Source organism: Lotus japonicus, chromosome 1 (genome assembly GCF_012489685.1).
Source record: "Lotus japonicus ecotype B-129 chromosome 1, LjGifu_v1.2".
NCBI lineage: Eukaryota > Viridiplantae > Streptophyta > Magnoliopsida > Fabales > Fabaceae > Lotus > Lotus japonicus.
Window position 1 is genome coordinate 20,881,616 of NC_080041.1, and position 27,877 is coordinate 20,909,492.

At 36.2% G+C, this 27,877-nt stretch overlaps 3 protein-coding genes and 1 long non-coding RNA gene across 6 annotated transcripts; 3 read left to right on the plus strand and 1 right to left on the minus strand.

Annotated features, from left to right (window-relative positions):
- The first annotated feature begins 5,450 nt into the window (after positions 1 to 5,450).
- Positions 5,451 to 7,306, plus strand: LOC130734084 (low affinity inorganic phosphate transporter 8-like). The gene has a single exon (XM_057586386.1). It carries the CDS (start codon positions 5,455 to 5,457, stop codon positions 7,132 to 7,134), a length of 1,680 nt encoding a protein of 559 aa, XP_057442369.1. The 5' UTR covers positions 5,451 to 5,454; the 3' UTR covers positions 7,135 to 7,306.
- Positions 7,307 to 8,085: 779 nt separating this feature from the next.
- Positions 8,086 to 10,663, minus strand: LOC130734088 (serine/threonine-protein kinase AtPK2/AtPK19-like). Its single transcript, XM_057586391.1, has 6 exons — positions 10,109 to 10,663; positions 9,881 to 9,963; positions 9,683 to 9,803; positions 9,363 to 9,536; positions 8,679 to 8,786; positions 8,086 to 8,462 (listed from the first exon to the last, which is right to left on the minus strand). The coding sequence occupies exons 1-6, from the start codon at positions 10,661 to 10,663 to the stop codon at positions 8,187 to 8,189; spliced, it is 1,317 nt and encodes a 438-aa protein (XP_057442374.1). The 3' UTR covers positions 8,086 to 8,186.
- Positions 10,664 to 16,822: 6,159 nt separating this feature from the next.
- Positions 16,823 to 18,301, plus strand: LOC130729700 (pentatricopeptide repeat-containing protein At5g39710-like). The gene has a single exon (XM_057581533.1). It carries the CDS (start codon positions 16,823 to 16,825, stop codon positions 18,299 to 18,301), a length of 1,479 nt encoding a protein of 492 aa, XP_057437516.1.
- Positions 18,302 to 22,724: 4,423 nt separating this feature from the next.
- LOC130734090 (uncharacterized) lies at positions 22,725 to 27,484 on the plus strand. 3 transcript variants are annotated; one of them, XR_009017748.1, is made up of 6 exons: positions 22,725 to 22,856; positions 23,228 to 23,392; positions 23,619 to 23,752; positions 25,818 to 26,121; positions 26,709 to 26,813; positions 27,108 to 27,484. It is a non-coding gene; the product is annotated as an uncharacterized LOC130734090 (long non-coding RNA). The 3 variants fall into 3 exon arrangements; XR_009017750.1 differs by having other exon boundaries at positions 22,769 to 22,847; XR_009017749.1 differs by lacking the exon at positions 23,619 to 23,752 and having other exon boundaries at positions 22,746 to 23,392.
- Positions 27,485 to 27,877: the final 393 nt, after the last annotated feature.

A 27,877-nucleotide genomic window follows, 5' to 3' on the forward strand; every position in this document is an offset into this window, starting at 1 on the left:
CCAGTAAAGAATTTTATTTAGTATAAATTTGCACAGCGATAGGCAATGCAAATTTTAAGAATAATACTGGATTATATAAAAAAAGATATTGTCCAATTAATGTAATGCATATAATATTATGTCGTAGAGAAATTCTAACACCGATAGGGTATTTGAATTGATTGACACAAGTTTAAAACAAATAATACATTACATAAACCACAAATTACACTAATAATAACATACCGATAGGGTAAGTTATCATCAATGTAAATACACATAAAATCTCTTTTAAACTATTGAAAGAATTTAGATTACATAATTTTCACAAAATTTTGCACAATTGTGCCCACGATAGGTGAGATCACAATCACACAAAATATAATGCTTATAATCACATAAGAGTTTGTACAAAGCGCGCATAAGTTATAAAAATGATCAAGGATTACTGGCTTTAATTTTAGAATGACCTAAAAGAACTTAGTTCCAAGAAGAGTATACTAGCAAATAGATTATAATCTATAAAATAAAATTGCTAGCAAATTAAGTAACTTTCCTTATAATTTTAAGGTCTATAAGCCTAGAATATAATAATTTATCAAATTACTATATATTTTCGTTTTACAAATAAAAGGATATAAGAGAATTTTATATTTCCCAACATGGCATACATAACAAAATTTAACCATAAGAATGTGATAATCAATTCATGAATTTATATGCAACTTCCATCTTAATTAGGAAAGAAATAACAAAATATCACAATGATTAAATAAATAGATTAGAATTTCAAATTTTATGTCATGAAATCTTGAAAAGATATCACACTCATATTAAATTGCACATCTGAAATTTAAACATAAGGAGAATAATATTTTATCTACGAAATTCTCCAAATATACAATTATATAATAAATCAATAATAGATAAAGATTTCACACAATTTTGCACAATTACATCAGAAAAGTAAATTATAGGCAATTTTATCAGTGCAAAGCCTATTGAATATCAATTCCCATAGATATTATAAAATAACGCAACATATTTGCACTGTTATGGAAACAAGGAGAAAAATTGTCATTTTCAAATAGCTTTTAAGCCACATACAGGAAAAGAATTGCCATGCCACATGGGAAAAGAAGAGTAGTTACTTTCCAGAATATATACATAATATATAATTTTAAAATAGAAACAAGATTAACTCAACAATAAGTTCGTTGTGTGCAATGCGGTAATAGACCCAGGATGTTTGGCGCAGGGGTATGAGGAGTAGAAGCCCTCAAGCAATTTTCAAATCTTGGATCACAGAGAGAGGATTTGCATATTGAAAAAATTAGGGTTTTGTAAAGAACAAAACACGAAACACACAATTCTGACCAGAATGAAATTTATGGATCAAAATTGAAATTGAACAGGCAGTCTTCTTATTTAAAGAAAAGAAGAATAACTGATTTGAGAATTAAAAATAAATGAGTGAACAACCATAACATGTATCTACGTTAGCTCTGATACCAATTGCAGGAAATTTATAAGGGTAGCCTAGATAGGATGTAGATACAAAATTATAGCATGTTCAATAATCTATACATATACAATTTCCGTACCTGATTTGAGCGAAGAATCAGTCCTCCTTTTGTGTTTTGAGCCTAGGTGATGCATGTGAGAAAAACTGCTCTCTATTCTGATAAGTCTGTAGAGTAGATTAGGTTAACTGTCTAATGGGGAGACAAATTTATAACCTATCAGATGAGAGCAGGGGCTTCTCACTGGGCTTAAATAAATAACCCAACCCATTACGGGTTACTCATCAGAAAAGCCCAATAGTAATATCCATCAAGTGGTTAAGCGTTATAATTAATATTAATTTCTAATAATTGATATATTAATAATTCAAGAATTACACATTCTAATTAAATGATTAATGTTAATCCATAAAATATCCAACACTATATAGAAGGCTATTACTGGCATATTATCGATGCATATTTGCCCATAAGTGATGCCAATTTTAATAATCATGGCCTTAGACAATTTCTATATATGGATATAGTCAAATTGAACAAAGTACTCTTGTATTGTAACTAATTTACATACCCTAGTTAAAAGTAGTTATAAATCTCAAATTTATAAATAGGAATGGATTGGTTCACCTCGATAAATTTATAGTCAGAAATTGAAAGTTCTCTCATGTTACACACTCTGCTAGTTTCCAAACACAATAATTGATTTCATGTGTTTGTTTTCAAGGAGGCATGTTCATCATTTCAATTAGCAAGGTACATGATTTTACCATAATACTTTGGAATGCGCACGTGCAAACTTGTAGTTAAACCCTAAGGACTAAACTTGTAGTTAAGATTTTCCTAATAAGAAGCAATCCCCTTACAAGTATTACTTCAACCCCATCTGCTTTGTATTTGATGTTTAGAATCAGGATGTTGTTATCGTCATAAATAAAAATGAATATCATCATCATTGTTGTTATCGTCATAAATAAAAATGAATATAATATGATAATAACTATAGAGTTTACATTTTACGATTCGACAATAACACAAAAAAAGTCATAAAGACCTCGTGGTCTAGGCTCCTCAAAGTAGTGCTCACTGCTTGGAATTCTGCCGATTTGGTTATCGTTTTCTCCTTACTATCTCTATGTTGGCCATATCTCAAAGTCTTGGAAGAGAAGAAACGACTACTTTCTTGTTCCTTTGAAATCATTTCCAATCACAAGTAGCCTTAGATTCAAACTTGTATTATATAACCATGTAACGATGAAAATTTGGAGACAAAAGAAATAAAGCCCTGCCTTGTAGTGTACGCACAACCAAGCAACGTATTTGGAGATTGCTTTTTGCACATCTCAACAATTTACACACGTCAATAATTAGTAGCGATCACTTTAGCATCCAAAAACCGCAGTATTATTATTTTATTATTTTAAGGCTTGAAGGGTCCAAAGGCCCCTGAGATTACAAAGGGAATCAGTTTCAGGACCTAGAAAAAAATTTCATCAAATTGGGTCCCTAAATTTTTTTTTTAATTCAATTAAGGTCAAATGTTGCCACATCTCAATTTTTTCCTAGTCACCGTTTTCACATGACTTTTTTATTTTTTTTAATTAGAAAAATTAATTAAAATTTTAATTTTAATTCCAAGTCAGTTATATAAGCAGAAAAAAAGTTAATAAAATCCCTAATCTAAACAATAACCGAAACTAAACAAAATCAAATCCCTAATTTAATAATATCAAATACATAATCTAATTCCCCTCCAGCCCCAAATTCAACCCTCTTCATCCCCATCCCTCTTCTGCCCCAAATTGAAAACTCATAAATTTATCCTCATCTTCATCCTCATTTATCTTCAAATCACTGACACCAAACTAAATTAAAATTCATAAATGCCTAATTAACCCCAAACCCCTTAAATTAAAATCCCTAAATAACCCCAAACCCCTTAAAAAAACCTAAAGTAATCTATAAAACACCTAAACCTAATGAAAAAAAACCCAAGATCTGTAACCGAAAGAAGAAAAAAAACCCAAGATCCCTCATCTGGTTCATCATCTTCTTCCGCTTTCAGCGACTGCAACGAGAATGAGGAGTACGGATTCTCAACCTCTCCCTCCATTTCTTTCTTCTCATCTAAAACGTGGCTTCCGTTCCCTGCGTATGCTCATAAGAAAACCTTCCACTCTCGTTCCTGGTCTTACAACTGTAGTGTCAACCAAAAAACCCAGAAGAAGAACAATCAACTAAAAAACCCAGAAGAAGAAAAATGATGAATGATCCCAGAAAGCAAGAGAACAATCCCAGAAGAAAGATCCACACAAAACCCCAGATACCCACTCCAAAGTTGAACAATAGCAAACCCTCATATCAGAAACATGGGTTGTTGCTTCCGAAGAGCTCGCAGATTGAACACGAAATTAGGGATTTGGATCTGGATCTAGAAGGAGAGGAAGGAGAAGAGGTGGTAGCCTTCAACAAAGCCACCACCGAACACATAAACCCACCCCACCCTCAGCAAACCAAACATCAGAAGAAAGAGATGAAGACGGTACTGTTTCCGACGGCGGCGGGGAGGGTGGACTTTAGTTCATCGAGGTCGTTGTTGAGCACGGTGAGGGTGGACTCGAACTTGACGTCGGGTCGATGACGTTCGCGGCAGCAGCTTGCCGGCGGTGTAGGCGCAGGTGAGCAGTATGCCGTTGCAGGACTGGGCCGCCGTTTGAGAGGAGGAAGATGGCTAAGATAGCGATGATGAAGAAACAGTGTCTTTTGGGGTTGAATAGATTAGATTAGGGTTTTATTAAGATTAGGGAGTATTAGTTATTCATTTAGGTTTTCTATTAAGATTTTACTAAGTTTTTATTTTTAATTTTGACTTGGAATTAAAAAACTTAAGTTTTGAAATTTTTCAATTAAAAATAAATAAAAAAGCCACGTGGTAAAGGTGACTAGGACAAAATTGAGCTGTGCCAACATTTGACCTTAATTGAATTAAAAAATTAAATTTTGGGACCCAATTTGATTAAATAATTTTCTAGGTCTTGGATGTGTGAAGTTATACTTTCATGAAAATAATTCCCGGATTGTTTTTAAAAATGTATTCTAAAAATAGTTTCCCAAGGTATTTTGCAGCTTTGCACATTATTGCGGCCTGTTTCAGATTGCTATAAATCACATGTGTGTCGAGTGTTGCGCGCCTTGTATGCCTATGTAGCGAGACCAAAAATAAAATTAATGTGATGGGTGTGCAAAACACAATCCCAGCCAGTGGGGAACTTGGCCTAAATCTTTGGAGGAGCCAAAAAAAATACTAAATATAGAATATCACACCAAAGTGTTGGAGGCTGGATTTGAACACAAAACCAAATGGATGAGAAAGCTAAATCTGACCACTGGGACAACATCCGTACTTATCTATTCTCTTGTAATTTAAATATATATAGTAATTCTGAGGGAGCCATGGCTCCCACCTGTCATCAAGTAGGTCCGCCACTGATCCCAGCTATATTCTGAAACCTAATGGATGTCTTCAAATGTACCCCTAGAATATTAAATGGAAAAACCAAGGAATTAAGATCTGTGGTAAAGAGACAGAATTGTGAATGCTGGCTGTAATGTGAAGACAAGATTAGAACAAATGTGGCTACATTTTTTTCTATTTGTTTGAAGCCAACTTTGGGTGGAAACTAATTGCAGCTTAACCTAAGTACACATCATGAGAAAGTTCATAAGCTTTAGCAATAAACAATGTGTTTTTCTCAAATATCAATGCTTAATTCCTTGATCCAGCTGATGTTTATGTAAACCGTTATGAACTATGCTATTCTTCCAGCTCTTAGAAAGCAACATCATATGTCAAAATCCAAAAGGACAAGAAATGTTTGTCCTTATAAACTACCATGTTCCTGCTCTTTCTTCCTGCTCACATTTTCACACCAGATACCATCCTTAGTTAAGCGCCATGGCTACTAACCATGGGGTCCTCTCAGCTCTTGACTCTGCCAAGACACAAACCTACCATTTCAAGGCAATTGTGATTGCTGGCATGGGATTCTTCACTGATGCATATGATCTCTTTTGCATCACCGCGGTTACAAAGCTTATCGGTCGCCTTTACTACTATGATCCCGCGACTCATAATCCAGGAAAGCTTCCAACAAATGTGAACAATGCCATAACAGGGGTTGCCTTGTGTGGCACGCTTGCAGGGCAACTCTTCTTTGGCTGGCTTGGTGACAAACTTGGTAGGAAAAAAGTTTATGGCATAACCCTTGTCACCATGGTGGGTTGTGCTTTAGCATCAGGCCTCTCCTTTGGCTCATCTTCCAAAAGTGTGGTTTCTAGTCTCTGCTTCTTCCGATTCTGGCTCGGGTTCGGCATTGGCGGAGACTACCCACTCTCAGCTGTGATCATGTCTGAATACGCCAATCAGAAAACCCGGGGTGGTTTTGTCGCGGCCGTGTTTGCTATGCAAGGAGTGGGGATACTGGTGGCTGGAGGGGTGGCCATGTTGGTCTCCTCACTGTTCTTATCAGCATATCCTGCTGTTGATTTTGCAACTGATCCTGTGGTTTCTACTCAGCCAGAGGGAGATTTCGTTTGGAGAATTGTGCTCATGTTTGGTGCATTTCCTGCAGCCTGCACTTATTACTGGCGGATGAAAATGCCAGAAACCGCTCGGTACACTGCCTTGGTGAAAGGAAACCACAAGAAGGCTGCTGAAGAAATGGCTAAGGTTCTTGATCAGGACATGCCTTTAGAAGAACCGGTTACCGGGCGCGGGTTTGCAGCCGCGCCTGGCCCCTCTTATGGACTCTTCTCTTCAGAGTTTTTTAATAGGCATGGCCTTCATCTTCTAGGAACAACTAGCACATGGTTCTTGTTGGATATTGCTTTCTATAGTCTTCAACTCACACAAAAAGATATCTACCCAGCCAGTGGGATTGTCCCAAAGGCTTCAAAAATGAATGCCATAGAGGAGGTGTTTCTACTCTCCAAAGCAATGTTTGTGGTGGCACTGTTTGCCACGGTTCCCGGGTACTGGTTCACGGTTTTCCTAATTGACAAGATTGGAAGGTTCAAAATCCAGCTTGTTGGATTCTTTCTGATGTCTGTTTTTATGTGGCTTTTGGGACACAAATATGGAGAATATGGGGGAGTTTCTCAATGTGACGCAGACTCCAAATATGAACTTTGTCATGGAAAACCTGCCATGTTTCTCATGCTATTTGGACTTACCCTCTTCTTTGCCAACTTTGGACCCAACACCACCACATTTATAGTGCCGGCAGAGCTTTTCCCGGCTAGGTTCCGCTCAACATGCCATGGAATATCAGCAGCAGCTGGAAAATCAGGAGCTATAATTGGTGCTTTTGTGGTGCAAAGCTATACAGAGAAAGCCGACGACAAAACTAAAGGAAACAAGAAGGCGATCATGGCGCTTGCAGTTGTCAACTTGCTTGGATTCTTCTTCACTTTCTTGGTGCCGGAAACAAAAGGCCGATCACTTGAAGAAATCTCAGGAGAGGAGAAAGAACAGGGAAATATTGCTGCAGAAAATGCTAATGAGACAACAAATGATGCCCAAGAGGAAAAGAGAAGCACTATTGTTGATAAACCTCCCGGAGATTCGATAGTTTAATTCCGAGGGTATCCGATTTGAATACACCAGAAGCATCAATATGAGAATAAGAGGAAGGACTAAATTGAATAATGTCTGTTTCATTAACTTCTACAGTTAGTAGTTCTATGTTCTGTATGTGTGTTTTATTTCCCCCTTTTTACTCTTTGCCAAACTGGAGTAAAAAAAATAATGGCTGTTTCTGTAACTGCCAGAATACTTTTTGAGTGTGTTTTTTAAGTCCTTCCTCACTAGAGTCACACCAGTTTGGATAATCTGATAGAATAAGTCAGTTGCTGTAAATTTACAGCAAGTTGGTTCTGTTCATGTATTACTATTACATTCTTTACTTTTTTATGTATCTCTCTACGAGAAGAACCAATAATTAATGCTTGCTTCTTGGTTGTACTTAGTCTTTTCTTCCCTTTTACTCTAGCTCCAGATGATATGGTACACTGGTAAAGAAATGAAGGAAAAGAGACTAATTTTATTCAAGAATCAATGATTCAACATTGGACATGATGTAGGAGCAGACTGAGAGAGAAAGCATATAAAACTGACTCAGAGAAATCCCAAAGGCTCTCTCCTCTTCTACTTTCCACTCTTTTTACCAAAAGATCCCAGTTCTTCCCTCCCTCTTAGTACAAATAATAACCCGTAAACTGGACCTGGTTATCAGCGGGGCGGCCGCTTTTTGTCCTACTACAGACCCATTTAATCATGGGTCTACTATAAAGATCTCACATCGAGTAGAGATATTGACAAAATAGTTGCTATAGAGACTTTAAGAATTCTTGCTTTCGAGATAATTTTTGGGGTTGAGCTAGACTGAGCCCAAATTCTAAAATAGTATAAGACATGTTGGATAAAAGAAAGTGGAAGCTTACGAATATTGCTTCACACAGATCTCCAAATTACACAAAATATTAGTATTCCTATAACATAATTACCAGAAGATGTACCATTATAAAAGAATTGGTGTGGAAGCCTACAACTTTCGCAGCCATCATATAAATTACATGACTTAGCTGCTCTACTTGAACCTTTACTATAGAAATCACACATTTTTCTCATTACAGTGAGGGAGTACCAGTATATGAAAACCTGTTGAAGGACTTGTCACCCTTCTTGGGACTAGCCGCCGGAGAATCCAGCAACGACATGGTAGTCCACCGCTCCTCAAAGTTAGCAACACAGTGCTTCCCAGCAACTTCTGGGACAAAGCTTGGCCTGATTTCGCGGGCTTCCAGTTTCTTCCAATTGACTGACTTGAACCACTTGTGGCTTTTAATCTCCTCAGAGCCACTTGGTCCACCGCCAAGGCGTTTGTTGGCATCTTTCTGCAACAACTGTAGACGAAAAACTTTATTATAAGACAGTTGTGGAGCCAATATATAAAACACTAGGTTGTATAAGGGAACATTTCTGCATCATACAAGTAGTGATTTTTTCAGTACCCTAAAACAGCAACAAAAGTATTTTCTGACTAGCTTGGGAGTTTTCAAAACCATATTAGGTTAAAAAAATTAAAAACTTGTGCATTCAATTCTGGTGAAAAGTCATACCCCTTTCAACAGTGAATGTGCCTCACTTGATAAAAAAGTTGGAAGCTTGATCTTGTCTTTAATTATCTTAAGCTGGATCTTTTGTCTATTTCCACCAGCAAAAGGAGGCTGAAATTAGAGTAAAGGAGAAGATAAACACAAGGGAAATTATGAAAGTCACAATAACTCATCCAAGGAGCAGCAATCTAAGTTATCAGCAATGCATAATTACATACATTCATATGGCTAAAGTGAAGGAACTGTACATCACAGACACGTAATCATAATGGATGGTGAAGATAATTCCCAAACACACCAGTAATCTTAGGGGAAAACCTTCCTAAACCATCAAATTAAACTAAAGAAAATTGCCTACAGAGTTTAATTGGAGGTTGATACATCATCCACCATTCCATATGCAATCTTAGCTTATATTTCTTAAAGCATCAATAAAAGAATTCCATATAGACCAAGCACACAAACAGTTGTTTTACCAAGTCTTATGAAGCAGTTTCAGTAGACACTAAAGAGAAGTGTTAGTTCAAGCAAAATGAATGAGTTATAACTTTCAATTATTTTCACTAGTTGCCCTAAGGATAATCAAGTTAGTGTAATAAGTTCAGGAAATCCTGGTTCCATCTTTAGTAGTAAACTCCTTAGAGAAGCATATGTTAAGAAAAGATGAAAAAACACCAAGATCCTAACCTTCCCTGTAAGCATTTCATACAGTAAAATTCCCACACTCCACCAATCAGCTGCCTTATCATGACCTTTTCCCATGACAATTTCAGGAGCCATGTACTCTAGAGTTCCACACAGAGAATTTGACCTTGCAGTCTCGTCGAACTGCTTAGCCAGTCCAAAATCTGTCAACACTACCTGGTATCAAGCACAGGAATACTGTCATCATAATACAGAAAGATAGAAGATAGATAAAAATACACCCATTTAGAACAAATACTTAGGCATGAAGCATGCCTAATGCACACAAAGAGACACAGATATATATGTTCAAGTTATCTTACATGACCATCTGCGTCAAGAAGAATATTTTCAGGTTTAAGATCCCTGTGCATTATACCATTTGCATGAAGATGAGAAACAGCACAAACAGTCTCCGCAGCATAGAAGCGAGACAAATCCTCCCTGACAGAATTTGCTTACATAAGACACCTAATATATTCGCATTTCATAACATAGTCACACCAAGCAGCTAATCATACCTGAATAAACCTTGGCGATAAAGCTGAAAGAATAGGTGACCACCATTGATAAAATCAAGCACAAGGTACAACCTATATTTGGTCTGCAAATGCAACACAAATTATGATCAACCAAGTATTGATAGTATATATAATATATCTGCATAATACTAACATGTAGTACTCAACAGATTATATGAAAAATATATATGATATCACAATTAACTTATTTCAGGCGAAAAACATTACTTGGAATGAGTATCTGAGCCGCACGATAAACGGGTGATCCACCTTTGTCAGTATATCCCTTTCAGATTTTACATATTCATCATGATTTCTCTGCATAATTTTATCCTTGCACATGACCTTCATTGCATATATTTCTGAAGTACCAGCCCTCCTCACCTGGTACACCTTACCAAAAGCCCCTTGACCAACAACCTTTAGAACTTCAAAATCTTCAACTCCAATAGACTTATGATTCTGACAATAATCATTGAATTGGAAGCGATTTTTCTCCACAGCAGCATTAAGTTCTTCATGTGTTTCTCTAAAGACCTCGTTCAAAGGATCCAGTGCATCACCTTTCTCATTGTAAACCTTTTCACTTGGAATTGGTCTAACTACCAAATTTCCAGGTTTCTCACAGATCAATGCTGTTGAGGCTTCAACAGGACATGGACCAAACACATCAGAAAATTCAAAATCCAAAAAATCAACAGGTCCACTTGGAAGAAGCAACTTGTTCAGGAAAGGCTTCTGTGAACTATTTCCATTTAAGGTAGAGAACTGAGAGGAAACCATGGTTGTAAGATAAAATCGGAGAGACCGCGAAAAGTGACCAAAAGATTGATGACCAAAAATGGAGGAAGATGGAAACCCAACAACAGGCTTTATTGATTGGATGTGACCACAGACTTCAGGAGCTCCAAGAAAACTTGGTAACAAGCAAACCAAAATCCAGAAAAAGAAATTGCTTTTGCTTCCCGGTTTACAGGAAACAGTTGATTCAGCAACACTTCTTAAATTCATGAAGATCAGGTTGTCAATGCTGTAATTCAGGACAATAGAACATTTTATTTCACATTAGTAGTTTCAAGTTAGGTTAACACAAACTAAATTTCTGTGTTGAGTTCATGTGATTTCATCACATGTCACAACAAGGACAGAAACATAGCACAAAGTAAAATCATTCAATCACAACTGAATTCCAAGTTAGGAGTTAAAAAAAAAGTCAGGAATTTTGCTTTATTCAAAAGAATAGGAGAACAATGGAACAGAATTGCATCATTGTAAATGCTTTACATTCTTGAATGACACCAAATCATGACATGCATAAACATCTTAAGCCCCTATAAGCAGTGTTGTTAATTGCGGATGGCGGGTCATGGAGGAAGGCCAAAATCCCGCCATACATGACAAATAGTGGCGGGGTATGGCGTAATATTGCGGAATATTGAGCCATATGGCGGGATATCAGCCATGACAGAAAGCCAAAAAAACCGCCATGAGAAACTGTCATGGCGCCGCCATGGCGGATATTTGATAACACTCCCTATAAGAGAAATTAAAGTTCTTTTTTTCCAAAAAAAAATAAGAAAAAAGAAAAGGCAAAAGATATTAGTAGCATAGAGAAAATTCCAGGAAAGAGGGTTTCATGGTTCACTTACATTGAAGATGGAGAATGCAGGACATAGCAGTTAAGAAAGGAAAATATAAAGAGGGTGGTTTTCAAATGCTTTTATTGTTCCTTTCTCCGAATAAAAATAAAAATAAAATACTATATTATTTTGTTTTTTAAGTACAAAACAATTTAGTTTTGGCGGCGCATTCATTTTCGCTGCTTCCGTGGCGTACAGAAAAAGAAAAGTGGGCAATGATTAACTACCACATGGGATACGTGGCCTCTTTTCATTGGTATACTAATATACTAATTATGTGGTTTTTTTAATGAAAGTGGAAGAAAAAAACTTTCTCTCTCTTATTTTATTTTTCGTCCATAATTATTATTATTTTACTAGTAAAATTAATGTAAAATATGAAGGAAACAAGTTTAAAATTTTGTGGTATTGCGTTTAGGATCGATCAGCTTCAATGTACCTCTTAAACCTCAAGCAAAGAAACAGAATATACAACAACGTGGATGTACTCATACTTACGCAAATCCAATCTCTAGTTATACGTGAACGTAGAAAAAGCGCGCACTTTTGGAGAAATATTTTGTTGTGCCACTTGGGGTGATTATTACATTGAGTTAATAAAAGCAAATCATAAGTTGATTGAGTACTACATCTTTTACCGAAAATATCGAGGTTTTAGATGTATGGGTCATCTCGCTTATAAAGTGTTTATCACTTTCATAATCATCTAATGTGAGACTTCTTACACACACTTGAATTTCCAACAATCTCCTCTCAAGTATGAGTATCTCAAGTGGAAGTTTCCACCGCCGTTGGATCTCCATCAACAGGACACGTAGTCTAACAACCATTGTTAGGAAGTCTTTTGACCCAGTTAGTTGTCACCATGGATGTACTAACTATCGGCTCTCTGATACCAATGTTGGGTCATGAGAGACATAAAACTTCATGAATTAAATTACTTGTATTTTGAACCTTCATTTGTATTTTGAACCTGTATTTTTTGTTTTGTTATGATACTATTGTAAATAGAATGATAATTAAATGACTTGTATCTTGAACCTTCATTTGTAAATTTTGTTTTACCTTTGGTGTTGGCTATTTTGCAAGTTTCTTACATGTGGGGCACATGTATTGATCTCTTCCTGGAATTAGTTTCTTCATGTATTTGTCACATGTTATCATGTAGTTCCAATCAAAAGTATCATCAATATCATATATAACTGCAGAAATTCTGAAAAACATTTGTCTATAAAAAAAATATTTCCTTTGCCATTGATTGGTTTTTAAGGAAATTTGATGGCAATACAAACACATATATAGCAAACTCGAGTTGACATGTAAGCTTACCTTTTTCAACTTAAGATGCGAACTAAGAATTTTATCTAAATTTCTTAGTGTCAATATAGTTTTCTACACCATGGTATTTACAAAGTTAACTTACTTTGATTTCTTTGAGTAACCTTAACCTGAAGGTTACGAAGGTTTAGTATTCAAAAAGGTAAGAAGAATCATTTCATTAGTTCTTATTAAGAATGACATGATACATGCATGTATAAAAACTGTTTTTAATGTCCCAGGTCATGAAATTGAAGTGTCTAACTAAGTAACTATTGATCATCTTTGGCAATTTATTGTTTCTTCAAATTCTGGACATAAGAGATTGAATTACCTCTTCAAACATATCCTGAATACTACACTTGACCTCGAAACCCACGTGCACAAGTTTCTTCTGACTTAAACTTGGCATCTTGGGATTAATTTCCTTTATCTCTCTAGAAGAAGAAAACATATCAAAATTTAGTTTTACATCGACAAGAAAGGTTTTTACCACTCTACTCTTGAATCCCTTTCAAGATTCAAATCTAGTATAGCAAAGGGTTATATCGTATCCACAGGGAATTAGAAATACAACACCATTCTTTAGCTAAATCGCTTAAGCAATAGTTTCACAATTTTTGTTTGGATATTGTTCTTAACAAGCAACTAATAGCACATGTAAAAGCGAATAAGCGGAAGTTTAACGGATTGAAAACAATTAGAGAAAACTGTTGGAATTGAAATTTACCGATTGACTTTACGCAGTCTAAGACTTCACACATAAATCTTGTCCTATGATTGGTTCCATCACACCATTTCTTATCTTGCTACACGGTCTCCCTATGCGAAGATTATCGTCTTCCTAAGTTAACCCTCAATCTCTTGATTGATTAACAAAGCAAGAAGCATTAAGCATAGATGTTATTTTGACTAATGATTCAATCTTATCTCTAGATCTTAGATTCATTAGATGATATTCACCTAGATCATATTCAATTAGCTAGTTCTCACTAAACTTATCAAATCCATTTTCATGTCTTAGATGATCAAGCTAAAACAAGCATTAAGAACAAAGTAAAATCATTGAAACTATCAATAGAAACAAAGATTCATATATATAGATCAACGTGAGTGCATAAAGCCAAAAGGCTACAACCAATCCCAACAAAAAGAGCTTAGCTATCCATTTTCATGGATACTCAAAAGCTTACAAAGAAAAACAATGAAGAAGATGATGATCGGTGGCGGTGCGGCGTCATCGGCGTGTCTCCAGCTCAGCGGACGATCAACCGACCTCAAAACTCCTTCCTTTTCTCCTTGGGATGAGCTCTAGTAGTTCTCTTATTCTCTATGTCTCAATCTAATTTCCTAACTATAGATCCCTTTCTGTCTGCTGAAGCCGCCCTTTTTATATTGTTTTTACGAACAGGGCGCTCAGCCCCCAGTTACTTCAGACTTGGGTTTCCTTCTTTTGTGCATGGGGTGCTCAGCCCCTCATTTTGGGTGCTCAGCCTTGGGTAGTCAGAAATCTGGACCTTGAGGGCTCAGCCCCTCAAGTTGGGCGCTCAGCCCTGGGTAGTCAGGGTTATGAGCTTTGAGGGCTGAGCGGGAAAATGAATGGGCTGAGCGAGAAAACTAAGGATATTCCAGAAAATCCATACTCATTCCAGATCTTTGACCCTGCAATTAGATTTGAACTAAAATATACATTAAAATCAATCTAAGTTCAATTTTGACAAGTTTATAACTTCTATACATGAAGAGAGTTAATCTACAAGCTTTTTCAAATAATTTCACAAGATAAGTGCCTAAAACATACTAGCAAACATGGTAAAATTGGCACCTATCAACATCAAAAGAGATCATTAGCTTGCAGAAATCTTCAAGTCTTACTTTTATACATCATGATCTTCTGTGAGAGAGATTATAGCCGTTGGATCAAACAGTGTTTTTGTGTACTTGTGTCAGATGCATGACACGATTTGATGAAGACATTTATCCTAAAAGATGTAGTATGTCAGCAGGTAGATAACATCGGTCTTTGCTTCTATCTGTTGGTGAGAAAATATGACAACTTGATGGTGACAACGTTGTACTTCATCTTTGGTCATTATGCTTTATCAGATCACGTGCTATTCTGTCAAAACTTCTTCTCCAAATTTGTTTGAGATCTTTTTCTGATTCATAGGCAGTGCTCATTCTTCAGACACTGCAACTTGCTTTGTTTGATAGTCTTCAGACGCTCCTCTTGCTTGAGACGATCTTCTTTTCTCATACGGTCTTCTTCCTTTTTAAAATTCTGGCAGCCGTCGGACAGATGTTATACCCAATGTATAAGACATCATGCACAACATGTTACAAATAAACTGTTTAGATTACCACGTAAGTAAACACAATAGTAAAGTTAAACTCAAGGATTTGGTAGCCCTGTTCGGTGCAATATCACCTACGTCTGGAGGGTTTTCACCCGAGAAAGCAAATCCACTATTAGTATATTGGTATAATGGTTTTACCAAAGCAAACCTTGCTTAATACCCATGTCCCCTAATACTACCCAGTGTTTTGTACTTAGTCATCCTCCTAAATATGAGAGTCTTCTCACTTTCTCTCACAACCACTGCCACAGTGATTGATCCCTTACAATAAGTGTGAAGAGGTAACAAATAAAAACACAACCAAACTCTCAGCCAAGGAATAACAAGTGAAACGGCTAAGAGAGGTACAATGAACAATATGAACTCTCAATAACAAAACCCTAAACTCTTATAATAAAAGCTCGTGACTAGAAGCTAGGTTTAGGTCTTCTTATATAGTCGTTCTTCAGGCCTTGTCTTCAATGTGCTTGAACGAACACAGAGTCCATAATATAAACAGGAAATGAATCTTTTTAAATTTGTAACAAATCTTATCAAATAATATTTGAACAAAAGATATAAACTTCTAACAAATCAAACTAAATCAAATCCTCTTCAGCAGATTTCATTCCACATAGATATATTTTCTGATAACACGCGGATGCTTCTTCAACAATCCTAACTTGTTGGTCACGTAAAACAATCCAAAGCTTATGGAATATATGCGGCAGATACAACTGCTACACAGGAACAAATGTTGCACCAAGATGGTTAAGCATCTTATCCCACGTCTTGTCATATAAAACTACTCAGCTAAAATGTAGACAACTAAGAACAAATGAACAACGCTTTTCCTTTCATTGGTCATTTTAAGTAAAACGATAGACTTTGAGCAGTAGAATGTAGCTTCTTCACAGAGATTGAACTATCTTTTTATGTAAGTTGTTTGGCTTGGACAGAGCAAAATAGGCATAGACGTTGAGTCAAAATGTTCCTGAAATATGAAATTTTTAGTGCTCCACTTATGTCGTTAAAATTATTATCATTCAAAATATGATAAACGATATGAGTAAACTTTTGAACATAAATTTTTTTATTCACTAGAATGGTTATATAGAATATTTTTTAACGTTTGTTATGTTGAATTTAGTTTTTTTTTATCGCAATTTCAACTCGGGGTAGGCCTCTCCAACAATGCGACTTCTATGAATCAAACTCTTAACTTATTGGATCAAATAATTATTTTTTACCACTACAACAGACATTCATTTTAGATACGTTATTGAATTAAATTTAGTTTAGCATGAGAATGAAAAATAACATCTTATTTGTTAAAAGATATACTATATTTCCAGGGCAGGGCAGTATATATTCAAATGCAAATATTTTTGATATGAAAATTATTATTATTATTATTATTATTATTATTATTATTATTATTATTATTATGTAATTGTAAAAAAAATCTAAAAAATCATAAAGCTAAAGTCAAAAGAATACAAAGTACAAACACAAAGTAAAGTGAAGTGAACCCTTGTTGCGAACTCTTGTTGGACCTTGTATTGAGCGCGGCTAGAAAGTTGCCGCAATCCAACCAAATGAAGCTCCTCCGTGATTCATTCACCGCCACCCTGAAAACCTTTCGCCACATGGTCCGAAACGGCGTGGTCTGCCGCTTCACCGCCGCTCGGAACTCAGAATCGATTCAGCAAGACTTGGCCACTTACAACAAGATTATTAAACAACATTGCTTGATGCAGAGGGTTGAGAAGGGTGTTGGGATTTTGAGGGGTATGGCTGAGAAGGGTTTATCCCCTGATGCCCTTAGTTATAGATATGTTATAACCGGATTTTGCAATAACCGGTGCCCTGGGAAGGCGTATGAATTCAAGCTGGAGATGGATCAAAAGGGCATCTTACCTGATGCTTTCACGTATTCCTCGCTTATACAGGCCCTGTGCTCGAAACGAAGACTGTCCGAAGCTTATCATCTCTTCCAAGAGATGCTTTCGCCACCAGATGATATTACGTTTACTACATTGATGCATGCTTGTTGTCTTGAAGGTGAATTCAGTAAGGCTTTTCATATGCATCATCAGATGATACACAAGGGTGTTTTGCCTGATTTTGTTACTGGGTTTTCGCCGGCTCTTTTTACATACAACGCGATTATTCACGGGCTTTGCTTTTTAGGGAGGGTTGAGGAGGCCCTGGGGATTTTGAGGGGCATGCCTGAGATGGGTTTGTCCCCTGACGCTGTTAGTTATATAATTGTTATATCCGGTTTTTGCCAAAACCGCGAGCTCAGGAAGGCATATGAATTGAAGGTGGAGATGGATCGAAAGGTTGTCTGGGGTTTGGATGAAGTCACGTATGCATATCTTATGCAAGGCCTGTCGGATGAGGATACTTATGCTAGTTTGATAAATGCTTATTGTGCTCAAGGTGAATTGTTTAAGGCTCTTACATTGAATGATGAAATGTCACACAAGGGTTCTTTGCCAGATTCAGTTATCGAGAGCGTGCTTATTAATGGACTTGATAAGAAAGCTAGGACAAAACATACTAAGGAGCACCTTCTGTTGACCATTGCTAATCATAAGTATACGTCTCTGCCAAATTATATAATATATGATACTCTCATAGAGAACTGCAGTAATAATGAATTCAAGAGTGTGGTAGGGCTTGTCAAAGGTTTCAGCATGAGGGGTTTAGTGAATGAAGCAGCCAGAGCTCATGACACAATGCTTGAGGGGAATTATAAGCCTGATGGAGCAGTTTATAATTTATTAATATTTGATCATTGCAGAGGCCGTAATGTTCATAAGGCGTATAATATGTACAAGGAGATGGTCCGTTATGGTTTTGTTTCTCATATGTTCTCTGTACTTGCTCTTCTTACTGCTCTACTTGATCATGGAATGTACAATGAGAGGAGTTGGGTAATTCAAAACACATTGAGGAGCTGTAATCTCAATGATTCTGAGCTACATAAAGTACTTAATGAAATTGACACCAGGAAATTTCCTCTAATTGGTGCTGCTCTTTTGGATGTGCTAGCTGAAATAGCCATGGATGGCCTGTTACTTGATGGTAGAAAGTGTTCATATGCTTCAGCAAGTACCTAATATCTTTGGTTTTGCTTATTGAAATCTGTTACCATAAACCTTGAGCTGACTCTTCCAGCTTGCATCTAGCATGGTTTGGCTTGGAGACTTGCAATGGGAAGTTCTCACTTGCTAGGAAAGCAATTTATCATCTTTTACGTGGAACTCTACAGCTATCAAAGACCTCCTTCTAGACCAGGTCTTTTAGATCTTTTTTTTTTTTTAAATTATTTTTTATAGTGTCAAGTATGCTTTTTCCTCTTGTAACAAAAAATAAAATAAAATCATAAGTATGCTCATTTACTTTCAGGGTGTTGGCAGTCATGTTTTATGATTTTATGAATTTCAATAATTTTGAATGACGGTTACTGTCACATGAATGATAAAATTTGAATCTGTTCTCCCTAAACTCCTAGGATCCCAAGCTCAAAGGGTAAATCACTAAGTAAAATTAAAACACAAGGCTTCAATAGACATGTAGTTTTGCTATATCCTCTGAAAATTTTGTGAGAATCATCCTCCGAAAGACCGAAACTAATCGATTGTTGACACATGGTTATTGCACTATTTTTAATTAGCATTAATTAACACTTGAAAGGTCAAAAACTGAATTCGCATGATATTTCAGTGGATCTGTTCGAAGAATGTATCATTTTCCATAGACATGTAACAAAACTAGGACAATTTTATTCATAAATGGTTGATAACATCACCAGACACTGCTATTCAATGGTTTTTTATTCGAACAATGTGGTTAAAAACAACAACAAAGTACATCTAGACCAAGTGGTTTTTGGTACCTTAGACAAACAAAATCAGGAACCAACAATTTCTAATGTTTGGAGTGCGTACAAAGACCAGAGGCATGATCTGTTCCTTCCTTCATATGCTCAATCTGCAGCTGCTAGAATCGCCGGTCTAATTGAGAATTCATCGTCATCGAGACTCACGCCCTCACAGCTCCTCCATCTCAACCGTGTAATTCTAAATCTCCTCCATCCACGTCTGATATAAACGGAAAGCAAGATCAGTTTCTATAGTACGAAACCATATATCTATCCGAAGCCTATACTAGTAACTCACCTGTATAGTACACTGTACAGTTTGTTGTCTACATGCTCCTGGATTGGTTTTTGGGAAGCATTTGCAATTTTCTCTAAAGAGTTATTCGTTATCTCCTTGTAAATTGGATGGTGTATTTACTAATTTTTGCTACAAAATAGTGAGGTTATTTTGCCCAACGATGACATTTTCATAATAAATTTCGCACACCATTTTTATAGTACTAGTTAATGGTGTATATTTATTTAACAGTATATTGTTTGGTTAACAGACCAAGTAATAACTTCCCACAACATATAAATTGATTAATAGCTCAATAATCAAACAGTACATAATCAAAATTTCTTCAATTGTTAATGGGTATAAACTGGTTTAAGTAAAAGGGTGTGCAAGCATTATTTTCCTGAAGGATCTCATCCACAGTGGTGTATTTGACATCAGGGTAGAGATCTGAAGCTTCATATCCAAATGAAGGCTCAATTTCAATGTTAATGTAATATTCACACAAATATGCAGCTTCATGTGTTGTAGAACATTGATCAAAGCACAAACCGGGTGTTGGTGAACATTGAAGCTTCAATTGAAGCTAAGAAAGAAACAAAGAGCTAGCACACAATTGCAGTCGTGAAATAAATCGCTGATCGAAGGTTCAATTGAAGGAAACAAAGACCTAACCTATGTTGCTGCAAAATCGTGATGGAAAGCATATCGGAGAACTCACCGATAGGTTTTGACAGAGGTGGAGAGCAATATCTGGAAAGCATATCGGAGAACTCTCCAATGCTCTCATATGTTTCAATACCCTGACATTTTTTTTGTTTTTGCAGACTCAAATGGTTTCCTGCACTTGATTTCTTCAATTTTTTCCAATTTTGATGCTCAAATTTGGAGCCAAATGAGGCGAGCTCTTATGTCTTTCTTACTTTAGTTGTTTGGTTTTTATATGCAATTTTTTAGTTGCTTGTCTTATGCTTTACTTGTGGGATTTCCAAGTAATCATAATGGTTTCTGTTTGTCTGTGGTTGTATCTTGTCTTCTTAGCATACAACTTTGACTGGGAAAATTAAGGTAGGACAGTGAAAGGGTTAGAATCTTCAATGGTATACTAGCAATCTCACCTATCTGCACTAGTACAAGAAGTTATGCTGCAATGTTATTGTAACAGTGGTAGAGTAGAATTGTAGAAAGGGACATGCAGTTGATCAGGATCTTCAGACACTGTCCTCTTGAATGACTGTTATGTGTGTGACAATTCTGTCTTCTTGAGCCATATTGTTTTAATGCAGAGAAGAGATTAAATGGCTGAAGGCTAAAATTGCTTACAATTAGTTTAACTTAATTACTTGCAAACTGGTTTTCTTAAGAGTGGTGAGATTATGTAAAGATAGATAGTTTTATAAGCATACTCCTAAAGGAACTTGTCAAGTTCAGTGGACTGCTAATCCTCACGACTACCTCGTCATGTTTCAAGTAAGTGGGAACTTAATTATTTGTTGTATATGTACCCAGCTTCTGATTTGAAAAGTTTTGTGGCTGCTACATTAGTAGTCAAATGTATAAGGCTGAAAGAAAGTAAAGTAGCAATAAACTAAAGAGAAGTATATCTGAATATTCTGCATATTATCTTCATTTTCCAGTACTTGCTATTTTATATAACATGTAAAACCCACAGTGTTGCTATGGTTTTTGCCACAAACATGACACAGGTTTGTTAACAATATGATCAAAGATGTACTGTTTTTTTCTTCTGTTCTCTTAAGCAAGATGTGTTCCTGATTGGTTATTCACTTATTCTTAAACTCAAATTAATTTGACTCATTTATCAAGCTATTACCCTTGAGTTGAGCAACAGAGTTTCATTCTAGTGTCTGACTTATTTATCAAGCTATTAAAATCCAACATATCAGCTATTTTAATTTTGCAGGAATAATAGCTAGCTAGCTGCTGTAGCTTGCTGATTATGAAGGGACCGGGGAACAAAACAGGTATATAACAGTTTGAACAAAGTAAGTGCAGAACTCATAAATGTACCATCCTCAAACCTCAACTCTAGATGGCTCCTCTCATATTCCTTCATAGTCATCACTATAACACATACTCTGATATTTCTTGTGGTTTTAATTTAACTCTGAAATGTCCTTTACCCTTTGACAGTTACTGTGAATGAGGTTGAAGCTTTATTTGGCTTGTTTCTCACCCTTTGCAAGGTCTCCACAGCACTGGTAACACATACTCCTTTACATGTTTTGCCTATACTTCAAGTTCATCAGATTGTTTCTTTTCTTTCATCAGAGGGTAATTCGTCTTCACACTTATCTCCATGAGGTTTGATCCTTATATTTGATGAATGAAAAGAGATTTGCCTTGAATCCCAACTTGGAGAGAACTTACACACTAACTTATTATTTAAATTTTTGAAATTAACTCTTTCTTTTTTCCTTCTTGTAATCATAATATATAACAGCATTTTCTATTGGGTTGGGGGCTGTTCCTTGGATGATAATGTCTTGAGGTATGTATCATTTAACACCGAAGTTGTATTGGTATGTAGCTAGACTCTTCTGGCATATCTGAATTATTAAACAAAAGCTAGTAAAATTTGAAATGATAGCTATCAGTATATGTTTTTGAAGTGGTTCTTTATCAAGAGATATAACATGTTGGATTTCTACTGGTTTGTCCACCCTCTAAATAATAACTTGATAAATGTATGATCAGTGAAAATATATAGTTTTCAATGTGTTGTTTTCACTGTACTGGAGTTTTAATGTACATTTGATTAGCATTAGTATAGCGCTTCTGTGTATTTTAGTATCCAAGTGTATTTGTTTACATCCTTTTTATTTCAAAAAGTCATAGTGACCGTTTTTATTGCCGGTAAAAACGCCTTTTGTTGTAGTGAACGTGATTTGATTAAATACTAAACAATGATGATTAAGAATATTTTGTGCCTCTGATGAAACTTGCTTGTGTTGTAACTTGTAATTCTCTATGTGTGACTCAACTTCATATGCTATTCATGGATGGCTGGATTAGCAGATGCTGTCTGGTAATAAAATGATGATAACTTGGGGAATAGAAGAGTGCAAATAATATGCCACGTTTTTGTAGCATGGATTTTGTGAAAAGATACAGGGCGAGAAAATCAATATATATTAGAAAAGAAGAACTTCCATCATGCCAATTTGATGAGGTGTCGCTCCCAGATTAATTCTCAGGCCAATTTAATGAGGTGTCGCTCACTGATTAATTCTCACTTGATATTTTACACGTGTCAAAGCTAAGCTCTTCCTCCTTGCCCCTACTTGCCACATGTGCCTTGATGTATTTTTTTCCTTGGATCTGTGGCTAGACACCTCGAACTTTATTTTATCTAATTGTATATCTATCGAACTCTGAATTAGAACTACCCTTTTGTAGGTTCGAGATATCGGAGAGGGGAAGGAGCTATAGCGCACAGAGACGACCAAAACCATAACTATCTGTTCAATATCGTCTTGATCAAGTTGGATAAGTATCTCTTATCCTTTTTACCTCTGAAATGAAAACTTTTCTTACTTCTTTTTGATGTTTCCTGGCTTTCTAGCATTTAAATGATCCGGAAATTGATGGTCAAAATAGCCTGGAGAAAATAGTTTATGTTGCATCTATTTCAATCATGATCTATTTTACTTTTTAGCAATAAGCAGGGTACATTTATCTCTTGAGAATTGCATTGCTATCTTCATGAATATCTACTACATTATATCATGACTGGACATAAATCTATTGCCTATGCTTCCTGTAGCATGTGCTTTCATGCTTTGGATGCTATTGAACGAATACATACATTCCTGCATTATTTAGTCCATTATTTATGTTCTCTCCTGTGATATTCTTCTGCAGCTACGGGTCTGATCGCAGCTGGTGATTTTGTGGCGATTGGGCAGCTTTCTAAGCCATTTACTTCTGTGTTTCTATATGACAAAGAGTACCATCGTCCCGCTCTTCTGTATGCGCTGCTTCCTTTAATCAGTTAGTCCAGTTTTCATCAACTATGCCACTTGAGATGTAAGATAATTCTTTGGTTTCAGCTTGGTTTCATCATCTACACTTATCATCTTCTCCAATTCGCTTTCTTCCCTTTTCGCAGACAATATTTTGTTCTATTTCTGCTCTTTATGCTACCTTTAATCCACAGAATAGAAAAAGCAATATTTTATATTATCATCATGTGATTCTCTATACAAATTAATTAATTTTCTACATGATCTTGCTTTTTCTTTTGTGGTTATAGTGTGGTGGGGCTGAACTTTGATTTCATAGTACTGAATCTGACCAAGCACACAACCTAATCTCATATACAATGCATCTTTGTACTTCAGCTCTGATATTCAGAAACAGTACAGAGAGAAATATGGAGAGAAACAGGTGCATCCAGTTTTTCTTTGCTTTAATCCAAATCATAGTTTTGGGATTTCAGATTGGATTCCAAACTGATAAGAACAGAATTTACTACAGAATAATTATGGAAGTACTGGTGTTCGAGAGCTAGTTCTCTCCTACAGATTCTGGAATTTTGAGAGTCCAGTCTCTCCCTAAGACAACCACACAATTTCTGAATGTCTAAACTAACAGCCACAACTCCTATTTATAACCAGAAATTTAATAACCACCCCTAGGCAGTTTTGATGGAACATAACTAACATAAACTGATGTAAATAACTAATAATAACTAACCCAATAACTACCCCAACAAATAATTAAATAATAACTTCCTAACTGCTACTGTTCACGAGTACTGTTCATGCAGTTCCCTATCAATACCCCGCCCTAAAAGATCCACCTTGTCCCCAAGGTGATAATTCAGAAAAGTTTCTTGCACTATGGCCGCAGATTTCCCAACTGATTTCACATGAAGGAAGCCTGAATCCGGTGGCTTTGCCGGAGGTCGTTTGGCGGTTTCCAAATGGCATGGAATACAGCCCAAGGTGTTGGGATCACCGGCAAAGAGGTCTAGTGGCTTAGCCGACAGACGATTGACGGTCATTGTCTTGCAATGGAGTGAGTCCGGCGGTTTTCGTGGTGGCCTTCCCGTGCGAACTGCAACGCTGTTCTGGAATCGCAGAGTCTCAACCTTTGTCACCCTCAATTTCATCTTTAGTGTAAACTCAAAATACAGCGATGGTGAGTGTTCAACCCGCAATTTCAGTCTTCTTGTTCCATCGAACCCTAAGTCGGCCTTTTGGGGCCAAACAGTGGATTCGTCCTTCGTTTCCCGTTGAAGGCTGCAATCCTGTCTTTCCACCATGGTCAAACCATTCTGCAGCAACTGCTGGATGAGGGCGATCTTCTCTATTTCGTCCTTTCTCTGACGTGCGATTTCCTCTCTCAAATCTGCAATCTCCTTCTTTATTTGTCTAAGAAGGCCAATTGTTGTCTCCTTCTCCATTTCTTCACAATTCATTTGCACCACAGCACCTGGATGGTGCTCTGATACCAAAATGATAAGAACAGAATTTACTACAGAATAATTATGGAAGTACTGGTTTTCGAGAGCCAATTCTCTCCTACAGATTCTGGAATTTTGAGAGTCCAGTCTCTCCCTAAGACAACCACACAATTTCTGAATGTCTAAACTAACAGCCACAACTCCTATTTATAACCAGAAATTTAATAACCACACCTAGGCAGTTTTGATAGAACATAACTAACATAAACTGATGTAAATAACTAATAATAACTAACCCAATAACTACCCCAACAAATAATTAAATAATAACTTCCTAACTGCTACTGTTCACGAGTACTGTTCATGCAGTTCCCTATCACAAACACATCTTAGTAGCATAGTTGTTAGACCAAAATATTCCTTGCCTGTTTAGATATTTAGCAATTTGAGGTTAACTTATGAGCTTCTAAACTTTCTCTCTTCTTTAAACTTATCAGGTGAAGAGAGTGGCCATCTTTCAAATTTGCTATGTGAATGGAACTGCATAGATTATGTGACTTCCTTGACTGCATATAATCCAATTTCACTTGATTTACCATTTGCAAGCACTCAAATCCATGTTCTCTCCACAGCAACACATTGTTGTTGCTTTTATGTTTTCTTGCTTTGCAATGTGAGCTGACAGAAAAATATAGCACTGCTTGATTCCACTAGCGTGTGCTTTAGTCGCTAATATTTCCCTTAATTTAATGTGCTGTAGAGTTGTAACTAAGATACTATTTTCTACTCTCCTATCACTAGGGTGAATGGTAGGAGGGAAGGAATGGTAAACAAAGGATTAGCAGCCATATAGACAGTGAGAGTTCTTTTGTATGTAAAGCTTGATCTATTACTGATATAGTCCCTATATCAGTAGCAGAGAAGGCATTTATAATGTGAATATTCAATAATACTACTAGCCTGATTCGATTTTCTTATCAGATACTTTGGTAGCTTAACTGATTTTTCATTTTGTATTTAACTTGGACCTTTCCTTTCTAATAGAGCTGATGCTGCTTGGGCTTATCTCTTTGTTGTTGGCACAAAGCGCAAGGTGGATCTCTGAAATTTGTGTTAATTCATCACTTTTCAGCAGCCAATTTTATATTTGTTCTGAACAAGATCTTGGCACGAATGAGAATTTCATGGTTGAAAATTCTTCCTCATTGACGGATGAAACTATTCCAAAGGCACTAACTACTGGTGCATTCCATCAATGTAGAGAGGTATCGTGCTTCAACTCTGTTAAGGAAATGGAGGAAATGGCTCAAATTGATGAGAGCATGAAGCAGCTGGATAGATGTTTCAGGTGAGAAAATGAATCTCAACAAAGATAGGGTTTGCTTTGATTAGTTAAGAAGGCTTTCACTTTATTCCCTTTGTGAATGTTATAAGAAATGAGCTGAAGCAATTTAATTCTGACTAATTTGAATCAGAAATGAGCTGAAGCAATTTTCTTTCAGTACAGCTACTTGAATCACAAGTGAGCTGAATCATTTTCTTTCCTTGGTTTTGTTTGATAATATACCTTTAAAGGTGAAAGGTGATTTCTACTTCAATTATATACATAATTACATATGGTGTAGTATTTTGTTGATTTTACACACTGAGTGGTAGGATTTGCTATGACCATTTAGATGAGACTGATTTTGTGGGTGTGGTGAGAGTTTGTGTTTTTTTTTTTTTTTTCATGTATTTCCAGACAGATTAATTTAATGCTCAGAGGCTATATATATATATATATATATATATATATATATATATATATATATATATATATATTCCAGATTTTAGTAATCAGATCGCATGAATTTCTATTCTCCTTATATTGTTTGAGTTGCTTGCTGATGTGCCACCTCACATTTATTCATCTGCTGCTGATATACATTCTTGCAGGGTAGGATATGTCCTTGAAGGCTGCACCATTCTATGGTGTGCAAATATATCTTCATTGTATTTCATTAGTTGAATGCTTTCAGAGAAGAGGTTTCTCAAGTTAAAGTGAGTAATAGACAAGAAATAAGATCATCCCAAATGGGCACTTAGTATTTTTGAGGTGTGGAATATTCTGATTATAATATAAAAGCTTTGCTGTTTATGGATTACAAAATTTTAGGGATTGAAATATAAAATTAATAGATAAGCAGCCATTTATCCAATCCAATTTTCTATCTAAAACTATAGAAACTGCTGCATGAACATATCATATGTATTCATTTTTGTTTATGCTTAATGCATGTGTGATTTTTCAATAGTTTCTAATAAGCTTCTGTATTTTGTGTTGTATGATTTCAGCATGTCTGTAGATGTGGCCACATTAAGGGAGTTCAAGCCATAAACATAGAAAGCTCAGATTGGTTTACATGAGGATTTTCACTGCTCCATACAAAAGCATTATTGGCATCAAAAGCGAAATCAGAAAATGAATGATGTAACTACTGTTGAAACTCAGAATTCTAAGTTGGTCTGATTGATGCTCATTATGTCTATCTTTTGCTTTGAATTGCTAAGTTTTTTTACACGAACCATCATGAACATGGAACATAGTAGAGGCATGTGTATTTATTCTCTCTCTCTCTCTCTCTTTCTACGTTTCATCCTTGCTTCCTTGCACCAAGAAGCAGGTCTGTTATTTTTTTTTTTGGGTCAAAACAGGTCTATTCTTTTGTGACCAATAAAAGGATACTACATCTCATACCTTAGGTCCATTATTGTAATTGACATAATTTATATATATATATATATATATATATATATATAATTTAAGGGTTCCCACTAGGGTGGGCACTTTATAAAACTGGTCCACCGGTGGACCAGGGGTTATTCTGGACTTTTCCCCCTTCCTGTTCTTCTCTTCCACTTTCTCATCCATACCATATCCCCCTCCTCCTCCCGCCGCTCAACTTGTTCACCCCCTCTGTGAAGCACGGCAGCGTCGATCACTGGAGCTCCGAGCTACCACTCGGTCACAGGAGCTACAAGCTGGATGAAGAGGGGATGGGTTTCTGATTTTTTATGAAGAGATGATGGATTTTCGTTCAGATCTACAAACTGACTGCAGATCT

Coding starts and splice junctions, on each gene's coding strand:
- LOC130734084 (XM_057586386.1), top strand. CDS start 5,455: ATGGCTACTAACCATGGGGTCCTCTCAGCTCTTGACTCTGCCAAGACA.
- LOC130734088 (XM_057586391.1), bottom strand. CDS start 10,663: ATGGTTTCCTCTCAGTTCTCTACCTTAAATGGAAATAGTTCACAGAAG. Junction 9,964..10,108: donor GGCTCAGATACTCATTCCAA/GTAATGTTTTTC, acceptor TTGCATTTGCAG/ACCAAATATAGGTTGTACCT. Junction 8,787..9,362: donor ATGAAATGCTTACAGGGAAG/GTTAGGATCTTG, acceptor CTCTAATTTCAG/CCTCCTTTTGCTGGTGGAAA.
- LOC130729700 (XM_057581533.1), top strand. CDS start 16,823: ATGGTCCGAAACGGCGTGGTCTGCCGCTTCACCGCCGCTCGGAACTCA.